General features: G+C 45.6%; 1 protein-coding gene across 2 annotated transcripts in view; it reads left to right on the forward strand.

The window, feature by feature from the left end:
• Positions 1-4682: 4682 nt before the first annotated feature.
• The window catches only part of LMO7 (LIM domain 7), a 218459-nt gene continuing 205011 nt past the window's right edge, over positions 4683-18130 (forward strand). Inside the window, exons 1-2 of one of the 2 annotated variants that reach the window (XM_045838967.1) lie at positions 4683-4739; positions 5353-5423. In XM_045838967.1, the coding sequence (XP_045694923.1) occupies positions 5364-5423 (60 nt within the window). In that variant the 5' untranslated portion in view covers positions 4683-4739; positions 5353-5363. Of the gene's footprint in view, positions 4740-5128; positions 5424-18130 lie in introns of those variants that run through there. The other variant, XM_045838969.1, reaches the window with a different exon arrangement.

Below are 18130 nucleotides of genomic sequence, written 5' to 3' on the forward strand. Positions count from 1 at the left end.
AAGAGTTGTAAGTTCACACATACACACACACTCCAGTCAATAAACACTTGTCAGACACCAGGCAGGTGTCAGGCACTGAACTGGGTGCTCACCGTGCAAGGAGGGAGACAGGCAATACCTCGTGAAAGGGGCTGTGACTGCATAAAGGAAAGATACCTAACCTAGCCCAGCACAATTGGCAAAGATTTTTTTTTGAAGGATCTGAGAAGAGGCTTGAATTGAGCCTGGAAGAATCCATACGTGAAAGCCAGGTAGAGAAAGGAAGGGAAGCACATTTCTTACAAAGGGAGAAACATGGGTCAGGATACATGGTTGGAGGAGGGCGCTGCTGGCAACCATCAGAAGGCCCCTGAAGGCAATGGGGAGTCCTGGAGTGAGGAGTTGACTGGGGGGATGTGTTGGCAGTGCAATTAGATTTACCTCTGAGAAAGGTCCTGTGAATTTTGAAATCTAGCTGAGAGCTAACGAGAGCCAGAACTAAGGTGGTGGAAATAGGGATGGAAAAGAGGGACCAGGTGGAGAAATATTTAGGAGATAAAAATGGACAGAACTAGGAAGAGGGTGCACATGGGAATGAAAGATGAGGAAGTCCAACATGACCCCCGGCTTTTAGGTGTGGGGCCATTGAGCAAGCCAGGAAGGCAGGAGGAGGTCAAAGTTTGTAGAACAAGGCTGAAAATCAAATTTGGCCATGTCTTTGTGTCATACAAATTTTTTCATTTATAAAATTAATATACATGTCTCTTGCAAAAAAAAAACTTGTTAAAGAAAGGGAAGTACAAAATCTCCTTTCAGAAATAGCCAGTACTAAAAATCTGTGTGAAGTTGTTTCCCCAACTTGTTTTGTGTGGAAAAATTATGCATCTTAAAAATACAGTCAGAAATTAAGATGCTTTAAACATTTTTTTTTCATTTTGCAATATATTTGTAACATCTCCTTGTGTCATTGAATATTGTCCTACATTTTTAATGGCTGCACAATATTTTGCTGTATGGAAAAACCACAGTTTACTCCCCCAACCCTATTGTTGGAGGTTTAGATTGCTTTGGGATTCTTATTTTCAACACATCACACTTCATGCCACCATAGGCGAATCCTCCAGAAGTGGAGGGGTGGCGTATGAAGTATTAGATATTTATTAGGGATCGCCCCCAGTGAATTGAAGAGGGAGGCAGCAGGAATGGGCCAGGGAGAAGAGGAGCTGTGATACCGGCCTGCAGCCTGCTTTAACAGCAGGTGCGTCTGTGGAAAGGCCCCTTCACAATTGACCTGCGTTGGGTGGAGATGACTGGGCTTTTATAACTTCATGCCACTCAGTCACCAGAGGAGGGTGCCTCTGGGGCTGTGCTGTGAGGCTGTGCTCTGGGGCTGAGGCCCACCTCCAAGGTGCTGACAGATGGAGGCTCTCGTTGACTTGGTTCCTCTAAAGGGAGGTTTGGGTACTGCATCTCTGTGCCCAACCACAGACATACATCTTTGCTCATGGCCTTAGGGTAAATTTCCAGAGGTGAAAGTGCCGCAGCAGAGCATTTAGAAAACTTTAGTATTTATTGCCAAATTACTTTGGAGAGAGACTGTACCACTTTCTCCCACCAACAGCTCATTTCATCACTAATGGGTAAAAACGTGACAATTGTACTGTTTTAAAATATTGAAAACACCTCAAATGCTTTCGGAAAATAAATGACATTCATCATGTTTTCTCACTGTGAATTTTCTTTTAAACTCCCAAGGCAGGTTGCCCTTCTCTACAGAACTCCACACATCTTTCTCATGACTGATGTTAGGAGGCAAAGAATTGGATTTGGATCTTCTGATTTGCAAATTTGCAGTCCTAGAGACAAATGGCTGGTGCCTGAGCTGACCTGAAACAGAATCTGCAGTACCTTACAGCTCTTTCCATTGAGTATCTGAGCAAACAGAAGAATGTCCATTCATTAGGAAAAATCCATATTTGACACTCTGCTATTAGAGAGAAAGACTAGGGAAATAACCACCATTTGCTGAGTGTCTGCCCCATGCCAGCAATGCCCTGGGCTTTTTACACACTCCATCATATTTAATTCTCACAAGAACCCTTTGACGTAGTTATTTTTTACTACATTTTCCAGATGAGAAAACAGGCTTAGGGAGTTTGATAACTTGGTAACCTTCCTCACTCAGATCCCCAAGTCTGTGTACTTCTTAACATCCTGGGCTGCTGTCCTAAGTCAATTACAGAGAAGCAGCTTTAAATAGTGTAACATACCTCTAGAGAAACTGTAGTAACAACACTCATGAAGATTGAGGAATGTCTGTCTTTCCACTGGATTGGAAGTTCATGAAGTTCAGTGTCTATATTTTAAAACAATTTTCTGTATTACTTATGAAATCTAGTCCTTTACCTATATACAGTGCTCACTAAATATATAACAGAATAGATCTTGAATAGCCAGGAAGAGAAAAACATTTTCCAGTTTCTTTTATTATTTCATCCTCATTTTGGGGTTTGGTCTGATCATAGCATAGCCAGGAGGCAAAGAGATAGTCCAATCAATGGCCTCCTGCTTCTGCAATAACAATTCCTAGCTCTTCTGAACAAACCCATCGATTCCAGAGAGTGCTAATGAAAAAAGGGTTGAACAAAAATAAATGTAGGAGAAAAGACCATCCTCAAGAGATCACTGCAGACAGGAAGAAGGTAGGTGAAGTCGTTATTCAGAAGAGTAAGTAAGTTGTAACCCAGTCTAGATCTAAACTTCCAGGTAACAGGACATCCAGAGGAAGTAGAAGGATGTTGAAGACACCACGAAGACATCCTAAAGTAAACCCAGAAGGCTGCGCTGGTTTCTTTTATAAGACAATGACAATGTCAAAATAGGGAGTAGGAAGGGGGAGGCTAGTCGAGGTTTAGAAAAGATGCAATGTGTGGTCAGTTGTTTGGCCCCTGGTCTGAGTTAGTCAGCTATGAAAGACATTTTTGGGGTCAGTTGGAGGAATGTAGGTCTAGATTGGGTATAAACTGTGAAACTGAGGGTTTTTATGACTCATTAAATTTTACTTTAAATCCTAAGCTTAGAAATAAATCATCGCTCTCTCTCTCTCCCCTCCTCCCCCTCCCTCAGAGACCTAGCCTTTCCCCCGATGATCAGCGGCCCTGTAGGCAGCAGAAGACAGTAGCCGGTACTACTGCTGGTACCTGCCTAGTGTACCAGGCACTGAAGAGTCTGGTCCTCTGCCAGACTACACAGAAAGCATTTGCCCTAAGTTACGTTTCAGTTCCTAAGGTGGGATGATGCCCCCTGGTTACTTTTTTCTACGACACAGGAACCCCGGAAACGGACCTCAGAACTGTCCCCCAGACCTGAAGCAATGATTCATTACCCTCGCCTCACCGCACACCTCCCAGCCGGCTGGAACCCCTAACCCACGCTGTGTTGGGGTTCACCCTGAAAATCTGCGATGTGCGCCCGGACCCCTCTATCCAGGGGTCTGGACTTTGAGCACCAGCTTCCCTTTCTCCTGGATAGCGCCGTTCATAACAAAATGGCCAACATTTCTCCACTGCGATTCTTGGGGTTTAGCATTTGGTTCTGCTAGCACGGATGGACACACACTTTCTGTTTTATAACAATTGACAGTAGCTAATTATGTTTAGCTTTAGTTAACTGTGAAAATGGCAACGTGGTTACACAGAAAGTATCCTTTTAAGAATGAAATGTAGCTCTGGCCAGGGGGCGCAGTTGGCTGGGCGCGCCGTCCCGTGCCCCGAAGGGTCGCAGATTCGATCCTCGGTCACCGCACAGACACACCTAGGTTGCAGGTTGGGGTCCGATCACCGACAGGGTGCCTGCTGAAGATGACAGTGACCGATGGATATATCTCTCTCTCTAATATCAATGAAAACAAATCGTTGGGTGAAGATTTTTAAAAAATGAGACGTATATTGTAGTATTTAGGAGTGAAACATCACAATAGCTTTAAAACTCCAGCAGAAAAGGTGATGAATACGGTAAAATGTAAACAATTGTTAAATATTTGATGTCTTTTTTTATCATAAAGAGTAAACAATCAACCAGGAAAATCAAAGAAAAAGGATTGCTTTCTTTAAAGGAGTAAGAATCCATTCTTATATTCCCCCGAAGTTGCTGCGGTTAACGTGCGGCCTGGATAGGGTTTCAGTAGCAGCTGAGCGAGGTCCCAAGGGAGTCGCGACAGCTGAGCAGGTTCCCTTCCGTCTGATTTGTGTGTGAAAAGAATCCGAGTGAGCCAGCCCCAGAACTCACGCCTCCGGCGCTGTGCAGCTTCTCCGGGACGCTGCGCAGACGGTGCCCTCCGCCCGCCGGAGAGTGAACCCGAACCGGAGCGGGTGCGGGTTTGACGCTCAGGGCAGGGGCGGTCCAGGGGAGTGGGCGAGGGGCGGGACAAACGCACGGTTCCCTTCCCCTGGAACCCTTTGCTGACGGGCAGGTACTTTTCATCGCACCAACCTGGAAGCAGGGCGGAGCAGGGCCGGCCCAGGCTGGGGGAAAGGGGCGGCCTGTGCCCAGGCCACTACCCCCACCTGCGGCCAGGAGGGCGCAGGCGACTGCCAGGGTCCGACAGCTCGGGGTGGGGCGCGCACGCCGCACCAGCGGGCTGGGCAGGAGCCGGGCGCCGCTAGTGGGCCCTCAGGTGAGGGCGGAGAGCTGGGCTGGGCCGCGTTGCCCTGCAGAAGTTTCTTCGCCGGGAAAGGTGCAGTTGGGTGCAGCTATTCCTGGTATGTCAGGCGGCCCTGCGGCCTGGAGCCGCGGGGGGCGCCTCTTCCAGCGGCCGCGGGAGGTGGAGGGCTGCCTGGCGGGCGGAGGCGGGAGGGATGCGGACGCTGGAAAACGTCCCCTCGGGGTGGAGCTGCGCTCCGCGTGGGCAGCGCGGGAGCGGGAGCGTGGCCCGGGACCCGGCCTCTGGCGGACCGTGGCATCCCCTGGCCCAGACAGTCTGACCGCAAAGGCGGCTGCGGCCGGGGAGCGCGGGGAGCCGCAGGGGGGCGGACGGAAGCGGCCACTGGGCGGCCCGGGGTGGGCGGGGGCGGGGCCGTTCCGGAGAGGGCGGTGGCAGCGCAGCGACTTTTGAAGTCGGGACAGTTGTCGGTGCCGCGCAACGCCGCTGGTCGCTCCGCTCCGCCGCACGTGTCTCCGCGGAACTGGGGTAGTTTTCAAGAGTTTGGAGAAAGCCACGTCTTCAGATCCTACTGAGCCGCAGAGCGCAACAAAGGGAGCGAGAGCCCGGGCGTCCTCCGGTCGGAGCAGAGGCCGGGCAGCAGCCGAGACGCGCGTGGGACCCCCTGCCCCTCCCCGCGCCCGACGTGTCTCTCTCACCGTCTCTCTCCCTAGTCCTGGAAGAGATGCAGGAGGTCGAGGCCGACTGCGCCGTAGCGTTCGCCGAAGCCCAAAGATGGGTAGAGGTGAGTGCCTTGACTCTGTATGCACGGCTTTGAGGGCGTCGCTAGGTGAGGGCGTCCCCGCCACTCTGCGCTGCACCCTCTTCACCGCGCCTTCGCGGGCGCGTGGCAGCCGGCTGGGTTGCGCGTGCACTTGGGTGTACTTTGCAAGTTCTGCTTATCCAATCCTTTAACGTCCGGCTAAGTTTTGCGCGGCCCCACCCGCAACGGTCTCGCCAGCGTCCCCAGAGTCCTCTGCCAGAGCCGAGTCGAGCGCTGGATCCCCCGGGTTCGAGGACCGCGCATCCCTGCGGGCCCGCCCGCGAAGGCGCGGGGAGGTCCGGGATGTCTCTCTGCGGGGCAGAGTCGGCCCAGGGGCCTCGGGGGCGTTTCTGTGGGTGGCTGGAAGTGGAGATGCCCAACGTATACCTGCAATGGCAGTGTGTTGAGTGTGTGTTGTGTGTGAGGGCGGGAGGGGGAGTTTAGACACCTGTGGCTCTCCCGGAGAGACACTTTCTCCGAAGAAGCATCCGGAGCCCCGGGGGGTGGAAGTCAGGGCTTGTACCTCGGAGTCGGCATTGATGAGGTAAGATATCCTGGGGTCACTCGTGAAAGGCTGTTACCTTCGCAGCTGAGCCTGAGACACAAAATCTATCCCCTTCTTTCCCATTAAAAAAAGGGGGAGAGGGTCTTTTAGAGTCTTCTTCATGGACATCTTAGGGTTAACATCTGCTGAAAGTTAGCAGCAGGACTTCTGGCCGTTATTCCACTGGATGGAGAAGATGACTTTTTATATTTACTTTAAATTTCTTTACTGTATTTTTTCGATTACCATTTACTCCCTTACACCCCTCCTCCCTCCCACCCTCCGCACTTTTAAGCCGATGCTGAAGACTTCTTCCCAGCAGACGTGACCCGGGAACAGTTGCTTGTTAGAAAGCGGTTGCCTGCACCAGCCTTGCAGTCACTCAGGAGTTATTGATGCCACGTGTTGGCTTATTCCCATTCAGTTCAAATGTAGCAATGCACATTTAACTAATTCACATTTACATATGGATCAAAACATTTAAACATTAAATTCAGGTTTAAAGATTGTTTTATGGAAAAACAACATACTCAAGAACCCCAAAGCAGACTGTTTAAAAATAATTCATTTGTCCTCAAAGAAATAAATGTGTATAGGTTGAAGAAACAAAACATTACAGTTTTTACTCTCAGTAAAGGCATGTGAAGTGTGAGTAGGATTACCCGCTAGGTAGTAGGGAATATCTAAAAAATTAACTTTTGTTTTCTTTTTGAACTGAAACCTTGAGCTAGTCTGAAGGTGACTCGGGAAGGTGTGAGGGGAGGGCAGGGAGGCTGGGGGAGGAACAGACGCTGTATTTTGAATTGAAATGAGAGTGGAAAAATTCCAGCAATGTAGTTAAGAGAAACAACTTCCCTCATTCATAAACTTGGAAAAGTCAGGGCTTCCAAAGGTAATTTTCCATGAGTTGTGTTTGTTCTGCATAATTTTAGAAAAGAAGTTAAACTTTCTTTTTGTGTTTGAGTGCTGGGGATGGAAGCGGGGAGAAGGGCAGACACATGGGGACTTTTTCTGATCGGATGTGGCTCCTGTGTGGAGTTTGCATCTGCATGTCCTGTATTTGCTTCAGAAAATCTGTGCATAAGGGTGATTTCACACCCCTTTCTTTTGTAGAAGGCACACTGTTAAAATCTGAAGCTTCCTTGTTCATCTTAGCTTGCTCGTCCTGGTGTTGGACTTCTGTGAGAAGTTTCTGTCTAATCAAGTTGGGGAAGTGCATGGCGATAAAAGGTGTAATGATGGCCCGTGGTAAATGTGCTGTCCTCCCCTCCGTCCCGCTCCATCTACAGGGGTTTTCAGCAATGGAAGTGTTCTGTGTGTCATTAGCAGAGAGCCAAATCTTTCTAAAGGTTTTGATATATGATTTTAATATAATTAATAAAGCTAAAATTAAGTGTTTTCTCCCTAGTGCCACAGGGAGCAAGGCAGTGCATCCCTCGCAGACATGTGAATAAATGGACTTACATATTTACATACACTTTGGTATACTCTGGAAGTAACAGCTGTGTGTTCACGCTTAGGTTTATTTATTTCTTTTCAGTTAGCACCCAAATTTACTTGTCTCCTTAGCTTTGCTTTTACCACCAAAGCACATACTTTAAAGTATTATTTTTGCCAGGAAAAGCAGAATGAACAACTCTCTCATTGCCACAACCTCTTTAACTCCAAGAACCCCTAATTTGGATATAAAATATTGGTTTCAAAGTGTGTTTTATAAAGTATTTTGGAAAGTAAGGAAGAGTATAGTGTAAATCTTTCTCCTGCTTGCTAATATTCTTGCTTCATTTTTCCTTTCTGATTACATTCCTTTACATATATTGAAGCATAATAAGGTCATTTATATGTGTGTGTATACATACATACATGCATTATAATAGTATATTATATAATATGTATATTATATGTAATGCAATCTGCCACCTTTATTCTCAGCTGCTGCTTTGAATAGCCCAAGGTCAAGAACCTACAGTAACCTTGTAAAACTTTGAATGATGACCAGAGTCCATGACATTATGTCCTTGCCATCACCATTCTCCACCTTTGATTTCAAATAGCTAATGTATTATTGCCACACTCAAAGTTAAAGTTTTATTTATTTCATTTTGGGTGGGGGGAGAGAGGGTGAGGTGAGGGCTCGTGGTTATTATTCTGCCAATTACTATCATTTTATGACTCTATTTCAGATTGTACTTAGATACTTTAAAGTGTAAATATACTTCTAGTTAGTTTAATTTTTCAATTCAGAACAAATGTAGGAATGCCACCCTTTAAGGTAATTCAACATAAGCATATTGGATATTACCTGGTTAGAAATGCTGCTTGGAATATTAATAATGTAGCAGAGCTGGTTTATGATTAAACACTGGTTGAAACCCAAATAGTGTAATGGTTCGAAGGCAAAGGCCGAGGGGAAGCTTGATTCTAGGTCATGAGGTGGGTGGAGAAGTGGGAGAACATGCAGCCTGGGCCCTCTAATTTTAGTCATTTTCTGCAGCGCCTTTTAATTTTCAGTACCTAATAGTTTCCTCCATCTCTCTGTTTTGGGGCATTAAGATGTCTTGGAGCAATCACTCAAAATACCAGTAAGATTGGAAAGTGGGTGTATGGCTCATTGTGCTGGCTGGTCACTCGTTTCCAGTCTGTGAGTTAACGGGTTAACAAACCACTCTAGGTTGGGGTTAAAATACCACCTCCCTGCTCACTTGCTATCTCTGAGTTTGATTCTTTAGTATCACTGTCACCTTGTGGAAGGACCGAAGGGATGCCAACAGAGCTCATTGCCTTGCCTGGCACCAGAATATGAATCCTTCCCCAGTTGCTTCCAGCTGGCCTGTTTGCTCCACCTGCCTCCAGTTTTACCCTTCAGGGAAGTGCTGGTCACCAGCTCTGCTTACCTTTGATGCTAAACTAAAGAACTGTACCCCACTGCTCTAGGCAGACTCCTCCTAAGAGGTTTCCCTCTTTTTCCAAACTGCATCCCTTCCACTAGGGATCAAGGGAATTTGTGCTGGTGCTTTCCACATGTAGGTAGAACAGCCATTTCCAACTGCTGCGCTGCAAGAATTTTTACACCGTGCAGCACCTGACTAGTCAGGGACATGGACCTCTTTTCCCTTAGATGGTCAGATGGAAAGGTGACAACAGCCAACACAACAACAGCTGTCAGATTCAAATTAATCAAAATTATACCTATTTCTTTTTTTGTCAGAGCTGCAAGAATGTATGTTTTGGTGTGCTGCAGAATTTTAGCATTTAGTTTATGTGTGCCATGAGATGAAAAAGGTTGATGCAGAGTGATGTAAACATTCATTTGAAAATGTTACTGAATTCATAGAAGCTTTTTTGGCAATTACATATTAGTTTCAAATAACACAGTAAACCTGAAAATCCTAAGATGGTAAAAATTTGTTAAACATTTTAAATGTTAGAAAGCAATTCTTATACTAGCTGTTGCAGTCAAAATGTTTTCGAAATACAAACCTGATCTTGTTATCCTTGTGTTCTGGGGAGTGATGAGATTTCAAAGTCCGCAGTCCTTACATAATGCTGGGAAGTGCAGCATTCACAATCCTTTGTAAGCTGGTCTCTGCTTATATGTCTATCTTTATTTTGGGGTTATTTTCTCCATAACTGTTTGTGTAGTTGCCGAATATCATGAAGATTAAGAGCACAGTTTTGTGCATTACGTATCCAGTACTAATTTATGTTTTAATTGGACGTTTGTACCTTCTGACCACCTTCGGCCCATCGAGGGTGACCACAGTTAACAGTGCTGTGTGGTCTGTTTGAAATGCACTAAGAGAGTAGATTCTGAAAGTTCTCATCACAGGGAAAATAAAATTTTTTGGTTACTACAGGAGGAGATGGGTGTTAATTAAACTTATTGTGGTAATCATTGAGTAATATATGTGTGTCAAATCATCATGCTGAACACCTTAACCTTACACAGAGCTGTGTGTCAATGATAGCTCAGTAAAACTGAGAATAAAAAAGGGGAGGAAGCACAGTTTTGGAATCCGTCATTGTTTAAGTCCTGGCTCTGCCACTGAACTCCTGTGGGCCTCAGTTTTCGTCTTTGAACCGCCCATGGCGGTCGTGCCAGTTAAAGGCGCTGCTAACCGGAAGGCAGGCGGTGCTCCCTGGTCCTCGAGTGTGTGTCCTCGTGCACAGGGTGCGTTTTCGCCCCTCCAGGCTGCTGTGCAGCCACTACTGCGTATGCCTTCTTCACCTGATACCCATTACTGCTCTTCGTTCCTCCACATTGAGCTAAAATCCACCTTTACGGGAACCTTTTCTGAACCATCAAACCTTCCCCCCACCCCTTCCTTCCCCTTCCTTATTGCTCCTGGAAGCCTCTCGTTTTGCTCTCTCTGGTACCATTGTGTCCATTTTTTCCATACTAGACTATGGACTAACTGAAGGCAGGAACAGTGTCTTACCCTTTGCTGGAGGATTTGGCATGGTGCCTGATGAAAAGACTGTGGCTTTAACAACATTTAAAAATGGGGTTTTAAAGTCAGGTAATTGGCATAACGGAGGTTTGCACGGTGTGTAGTGAGGGCGTCTGGGAGGCAGCCCCAGTCGGCCTGGTGAGGCAGGTGGGCTCCCAGAGGGGGCAGCCCTGGAGGGCAGGCTGGAGAGGGGCTAATGCTTTTGCCCACCAGGCTGGGACCTGGCGGCTTGATAACTAGTTGCAAGATCTTGAAGCTGCATTCAGCACAACTTTCAGGAATTGCTCAGAGTAGTGTATTTTTGCTTAGATAATGTTTCCATGTGGTGAAATGCGTAGGATTTAAATACCCATTTGCAGGATTTTGGTCAAATGTACCTGCTCGTGTAACCAGTACCCCAATTGAGACATAAAACATTTTTATCACTCAGGAAAGTATCCTTCCAGAAGGACACTTGGTCTCCACCTCTCATAGCAACCACACTTCTGATTTCTAGCATCACAGATTGCTCAGGTACTATTAAACAACCATAAAATGTCTTTATGTCACTTTGTTCCTTTTTCAGTGCAGCATTTTACTATTTGTTGAACATATCTTTAGCTGGCAAATGAGAAAGGATCTTAGGACAGGAGGGGAGGGAGTGCACAGCATCCTTGGGGGAAGGAACTGATTCACACAAACAGAGAGCGGGGTAGGGAGGCCGTGAGAACAGTCTGACTCCAGGAAGTGTAAACAGGCTGGTCGAGGTATTTCCTGAGGAACAGGGAGGATTCCAGTACACTGTCAGTCATCCCGGGTCCTTCCAGCGACCTGGTACACCGAAGACTGCACAGGGACCTCTTTTCAAGTGTAGGGAAGTACAAAGAACTGGCACCTTTAATAAAACAGGGTGTCCTTGGACCAGTTAGAGAAGTGAACTGGCTGTGCCAAAGGGAATGAATGATTCTCTGGTTCTGTCGCCAAGTTACCCTCTGAAAGCTCTGTGCTAATTCACAACCGTGAACAGGGGAGCAGGGTCCCAGCTTCTCCAGATACAGGCCAGAGTGGAAAAATTGTCATTAGCATTTTCCCTCCAAATAAAGAGATGAAAGACGCATCATGGCCCACTTTCCCTCAGACTGCTGCTGATGCTGGTAAGCCTTTACCTAACAGATGACTCACTGGGTTCCCCCCACGGAGGAAGGATGAAGCTGTTACAAGGAGTGTTCTGTCCCCTCTAAATGCGGTCACAAAGGATCAGGGGGGCCCTGGCCTGGCGAGGGCAGTCCCCAAGGTGATGGGTACCATAGGGCCTTCAAGGAGTGTCCCCTGAGTTGTCGTGCTTTCTGTGTGCGTTGTCTGGAGACAGGCCTTTGGAATTCTCACCTAAATGATGAGATGGGAAAGGAGCCATTGGCCGTTTTGAGGAAGCAGAACACCCTGATGCTTCTTCATCTATTTGTAAAGCCTAGAAATTCTTTTTTTTATTTTAATCATTTTTGATTGTTATTCTGTGACAGTTGTCCCAGTTCTTCCCCCTTTGCCCTCCCCTGCCCATTCTACCCCCCCACAGTCAATTCCAACCCCGTTGTCCATGTCTGTGGGCCATTCCCACATGCTCTTTAACTAATCTCCTCCCCTTCTTTCCACCATTGTCCCCCTCCCCGCTCCCCGCTGGTCACTGGCAGTCTGTCCCGTGTTTCCCCACTGCTTCTCCTGGGCTGAGAGGAGTAAGGCCCGAGAGTGTGGCAGGGAGTGTGCTGACTTACTCAGCCTGTTTGGGTCCCGTCCTTCCGGGCAGTGCTCTCGCGCCGCCTCTGTGCGTGTTGAGAGAGCATTGGTTCCTCTTACCTCCCCTTCCTTTTCCTTTTTCTTTTTTCAACATTTTATTGTTTATGCTATTACAGTTGCCCCAACTTTCCCCACTTTGCTCCTCTCCACCCACTCCCCCCCCCCCACACACACTCCCTCAGGCAACCCCCACACCTTTGCCCATGTCCATGGGTCCTTCACATCTGCTCTTTGGCTACTCGGCGGGAACCGCCCCCTCTCCTCTGACAGCTGTCAGTCTGTTCCATGTTGCTATGCGTCTGGTTCTGTTTTGCTCCTGAGTGTATTTTGTTTCCCCCTCCTTTTTTAAACTGCTTCTCAACATAACAGCATTTGAGTTCTAGAAAAGCAGTTGTTTTGAGAATGTTAAGAAATACACAGCAACATCAACAAATTTGCCTGACTCGTCTAGTCTGGAGGAAGCAGACTTTGTGGGGGGAGCTGTTTGATCCGTTACGAGCTGCAGATTGAGCTGTCTGTGCTCTTCCAGTGTCTCCAGTGTCCTACAGTCCCCGACACGGAGTTCTCAGTGCTTGGGGAAGGAGTGAATGTGTTGTGTCCAGTCGAAAAGGTTGGCTAATTTATTGGGTTGGCCAAGAACGTCCACTATGTTTTTTCTGTACAGTGACTCTCTCAGTGCTTAGTTGTCTTTAACGTCATTTGAAACCATTTTGTTAGATTGTATTGTGACAGCTGTCATATCAGCATGCATTTAAAAAAAACCTTATCAAAATCAGTGAATATTTTGCAGCCATTTTAATATTGAAAATGAAAGAAAATATATAACATTTTTGGCATACTATGCTTTATTATTTCAAGAAAGGTAAAAATTCAACTGAAACGCAATAAAAAAGGATTTGTGCAGTGTATGGAGAAGGTGCTGTGACTGATCACAAGTGTCAAAAGTGGCTTGTGAAGTTTCTTGGTAATGTTGACATTTTGGCCAAATAATTCTTTGCTGTGGGGCTGTCTTATGCACTGGAAGATGTTTAGCAGCACCCCTGGCCTCCACCCACTAGAGGTCAATAGCGGGAGATAGCCAGTACACTCAAAATATCCAAATCAAAGTTGTTGGTGAAAATGAAAAACTATTTTACAGAAAAAGCTAAGTGGACTTTTTGGCCAACCCAATAATTGATGTTTGCAGATTGCCTTAAGACCGTTAACTGTCACAAATGTATTTGAGCCTGAGGAAACAATAAATTATGCGAACCTGTTCTTATGCTTTAGTTTCTGAAGTTAGTAATTGGGAGTGTTTCTTTAAAAATTCTTTTGGTGCACCCTGAAGTCTCAGTAAGGAGCACAGCTGTCACCTATGCACAGCTCTGAGGACAGAGATTTAATGCGCTCAGTCTGCCACTTGGCTCCGAGGAGATGGACATCAGCGAATCCTATAAATGAATCCCAGCACAGCCCGTAAACAGCCTTTCCAGACTGTAAAATCCTCCCTCTTGGGGTGCCTGAAGACTGGTTCTAATTTCTGAGTACAGAATGTTCAATTTGGTGCTTGAGTAAATTTAGATGAGGTTGTACAGCACCAGACATTATGTCTGTTTTTAAGGACAGTGGGAATGTTCATAAGGAGCGAGGTCAGAAAAATTCGTGTGGGTTCAGTGGGCAGAACTGGTAATCACTGATTGGTTACAGTGAGACTTTTTGTTTGGCTCCAGTATTTTGAAGACCCATCCATAAATAAAGAGCCATCCTACAACAGCCGCCTTGAATAGTGAGTTACCTGCCAGGAAAGGTTTTACAAAAGAAGGTAACTGACTACTGAAGCAACTAGTGTTTTTTCCCTCTGCCGTGCGCCAGACAGGTGGCAAGTGCATTATGCACGGATACTCTTATAACGAAGGAATGTGAGAGGAAAAATAATTTGCTCAAGGAAACGCTAGAACTAGTAAGTGGTTATTGGGGATTTGAACCTAGACAGACAGTTTGGCTCCACAGCCTTACCTCTTCATCAGTACCCTCTGCTGCCTGGACGAGCGACACTGGTCAGTACACTGTCGTGAAGGGTTTGTAAGTCAGGAGGAGAATGGGCTCTTAGTCCTAATTCCATCCGAAGCAGTGAGGTTGGCTCTTTTCCATCTTTGACTGGTGCGGCACACCACAGCAGGTTCTGGCTTGTGAGGTTAGTGCCCAGAGTGCACGTGCTGATCAATTACTGTATAAGCTACAAAACTGCTGATAGACACTCTTGAGCAATTGCAAACTTTAGATCACAGGTGGCAAACACAAGGCCTGAGGGCCGAATCTGGCCCTCCACCTTGTTTTATCCAGTGGCAGTGCCGAGCTCTCACTTAACTGTTAAGGAGTAGTTACATTTATACAGCCCTAAAGTTACATTCGGCCCTTTGAAGGCAACCGCGAGGCTGATGTGGCCCCTGGTGAAAATGAGTTTGATACCCCTGCTTTAGATTTATGGACTATATGTATCTAAGTGAATGGATTAGTGCTCAATAAACCATTTAAAACATTATAAAAGGGAAGTATTTTTATATGGTGACATTGAGTTATATTTTGAGCTGGAGTAGGAGATAAATTTTATTTAACTAGTTTCTTTTTATTAATACAATTTATAAAATTATCAGTTTCTTTTCTTCTGTTTTTAAAATTATTTATTTGTTTAGAGGGAGGGAAAGGGAAGGAGAAAAGGAGGGAGAGAAACACCGATTGGTTGCCTCTCACGTGTCCCCAGCCAGGGACCAGGCCTGCAAACCTGACTGGGAATCGAACTGGTGACCCTTTGCTTGCAGTACTGCATCCAACCAACAGATCCATGCCAGCCAGGGCTCAGTTTCTTTTCTTATACAGACTAGTCGTCCATGGCTTAACAAAAATTCTACAGACTGTTACTGTACTGTTATTGTACAGTCTGTAGAATTTCCAAATCTATGTCAAGCTTTCGCTGCACATACTTTCTTGTGTTTCAGACATCTAAGTACTGAAGCAAAGAGCATAATCAAAGGTTTTTGCCTTCTTGACTAGATTGAAATTTGACCTAGCTATCTGAGGTTGGAAGAAAATATCTGCATTATTTTTTCATACCACAATTTTATAATATCCAAAGGAAGTTTAGTCTTCGCGAATCTCATTATACACTTTGGTTCTGGAATTCTTTCTCATTAGACTTTTTAAAAAAATTGTCTTCCTTCCTTCCTTCCTTCCTTCCTTCCTTTCTTTCCTTTTTTCTTTTCTTGTTGTTCGATTACAGTTGTCCCAATTTTCCCCCATCGCTCTCCCCTGCCCCACCAAACCCCACTCCCACAGTCAGTCCCACCCTATTTCCATGTCCACGGGTCCTTTACATATGCTCCTTGACTGGACCCTTCCCCTTCTTTCCCCCATTCCCCCCATCCCCTCTGGTCGCTGTCAGTTGGTTCCTTATTTCCATATCTCTGGTTCTATTTTCTCATTTGTTTGTCTTTTATTCTGTGTGATGAAGGAGAACAAATAAGCAAATATTTTACCTTTCCTTCTTGAATGGTGCACGGCTAATTTGGAACTTTTGCCCAGAGAAGATATTGTCCGTGTGTCAGCAGCAGCAGACACAGTCGGTCACACTTCTCTTCTGGGAACACTTCCTTCAGTTGCCTTCTGGACTTTTCTTCCATTTTATGTGGTGTTTCTGCTTTTACTTTGCTGAATCCTTCTCATTGTTTTGATCAGTAAATATTAGAGTGTGTCTGGGCTCACCTTCCCATGTCTTCTCCTCTTCATCCGCAGCCTCTCCTTAGCAGACTCCGTGAGACCCACAGCTTTCTATGCCGTCTGCATGCTGATGACTTCCACGTTTGTATTCCTGGCCTCCCGACCCATGTATTTTCTACTAAAGCAGCGATTTTCAGCCCTTTCCATCTCATGGCACACATAAGCTAATCACTAAAATTCTTTGGCACACCAAAACGTATATTTTTTGCTGATGTGACAAAAAATAGGTTTCATTTTGATTCATTCACATTGGATGTCTATTGTGTTGACTATTATCATTTTTTTTTAATTTGACTATCTCAGGGAAAAGAGGTCAGTGTTCTTGACTAAATAGTCAGGTATTGCATATTTTGAGAATTCTTGCAGCACATTCGTTGAAAACCACTGTACTAGAGATTTCCAGTCATGGGTTAAATAGGCACATCACATTTTGGGTAAAACAACTCCTAGTTCCTCCCCACTCCTGCTGTCTGTCTATTCACGCCCCCACTGTTTCTCATCTTAGTAAATGGCACCACCGTTCACCCTCTTGCTCAGGTCCCCAACTTTGAAGTCATGATTGTCTTATTTCTGTCACATGCCATGTCCAGTCTGTCAAGAAATCCAGGAGGCTCTATCTTCAAATGTATCCAGAATCTGACCACTTCCTGTGATATCCATTATCACCTCTCTGCTTCCAAAGTAACCACCAGATTCCTCTTTCGAAATGCAAACCGGAGAGGACACATCCAACTCTGTCTTCTCGTCCTGCCTCCCACCCCCCAACAATGGCCACCGTTACACTCAGAGTAAAACCTGAATCGTGAGGCCACGATCCATCCCCTGCTTGCCTGTCTCCTGTCTGCCCCCACTCTTCATCTTGCTTACCATGCTCCAGTCATGCCGACTTCCTGTCATTCCTCAACTGTCCGAAGAAGGTTTTCATTTGAGAGCCTTCGTGTTGCTGTTCCTTCTGCACAGATACATTTTTCTCACTTATTCAGATTTCAGCTTAAAGGATACCTGCTCTTCCGCTCCCACCCCATAAAATAACTGCCCTTGTCCTTTTGTACTCTTGTATTTCATAGCACTTGTCATCACTTGGTTTTTACATGATGTATCTGTTTAGTTGTTATTCCCACTAGAATATAAGTGCTTATGAGCAAGGGCTTAATTTGTTTCCAAGCCTTCAACAGTGCCAGCTATTTAGTAGGCACTCAGTATATAGTTGTTGGATAAATAAATGAGTGAATGAACACATGTCTTTTACTTCTTTATACTTGACATCTTTTACCCCTGCGATCCGACTGTCTTCCTGGCTGTGCTTCATTCACCAAGAGAAGTTGGTTTTGTTGTATTAGGATTGTTCTTCTTCCTCAAGTTCAGTTCTAGATTATGTTTAAAGCATGTCTTTTTAAACAAGCTTAAACCATGAGTAATAGACTTTGTTCATCTAATTGTAAAGATGCCCAAAGGTAAATGAGTATCATAAGATATAAACATCCCAGAAAATTTGAAGGCGAGTCTCCTTAGCTGAATATCCTGTGCTGGGGACATGCATTGTCAGCAACTTTGGGAATGAGTCACAAAAGTACCTCACGGGTCTCAGAGAGTGGCTCTAGCTTGAGTGTGGATGAGGCCTAGCAGCTAACTGGAGACAGAGAAGCAAGAAATAGCTTTACCTTGTTTAGAAAGAGAAGAAAATGGTTGAAAATTTGAGAACAGGAAGATATCTTCCACCTGCCCCAACTGAAACATCAGGAGCCCACCGCAGCGTCTACGGTGCTGCCCTTTGGGCCAGTTTGTCAGGAGTCCCACTGGTGTGGCTCATGATGCTGAGGGGTGGAGGCTCTCACAGGACTTTGCTCAGAACTGAGGGAAAGGGGAAGATGAAACTCCTTGTTTCTTTTGATGAAAGAAACTTTCATCAAACTTTCTTTTGAAGTCTCTTAACTTGTTTTTTTTAATTATTCCTCCTAGCTGTCGTATGAATTGAGCGATGCTGTTCTTTTTATAAATATGTGTATTTTTTACAGATGAGAAAAGAGTGGCTCAGAAAAGTTGTTTCTTTCCCAGCCCCACACAGCTGATAGAACCAGCATTTGAAGTCAGATTTTTCTAACAGACAAACTCAAGCTCTCCACCACTTCATTTACCTTCCTCTGTTTCCCACACTCTGTCATGGTTGTACC

Source organism: Phyllostomus hastatus, unplaced genomic scaffold, assembly GCF_019186645.2.
Source record: "Phyllostomus hastatus isolate PE091 unplaced genomic scaffold, TTU_PhHast_1.1 phas_contig_29, whole genome shotgun sequence".
NCBI classification, from domain to species: Eukaryota; Metazoa; Chordata; class Mammalia; order Chiroptera; family Phyllostomidae; genus Phyllostomus; species Phyllostomus hastatus.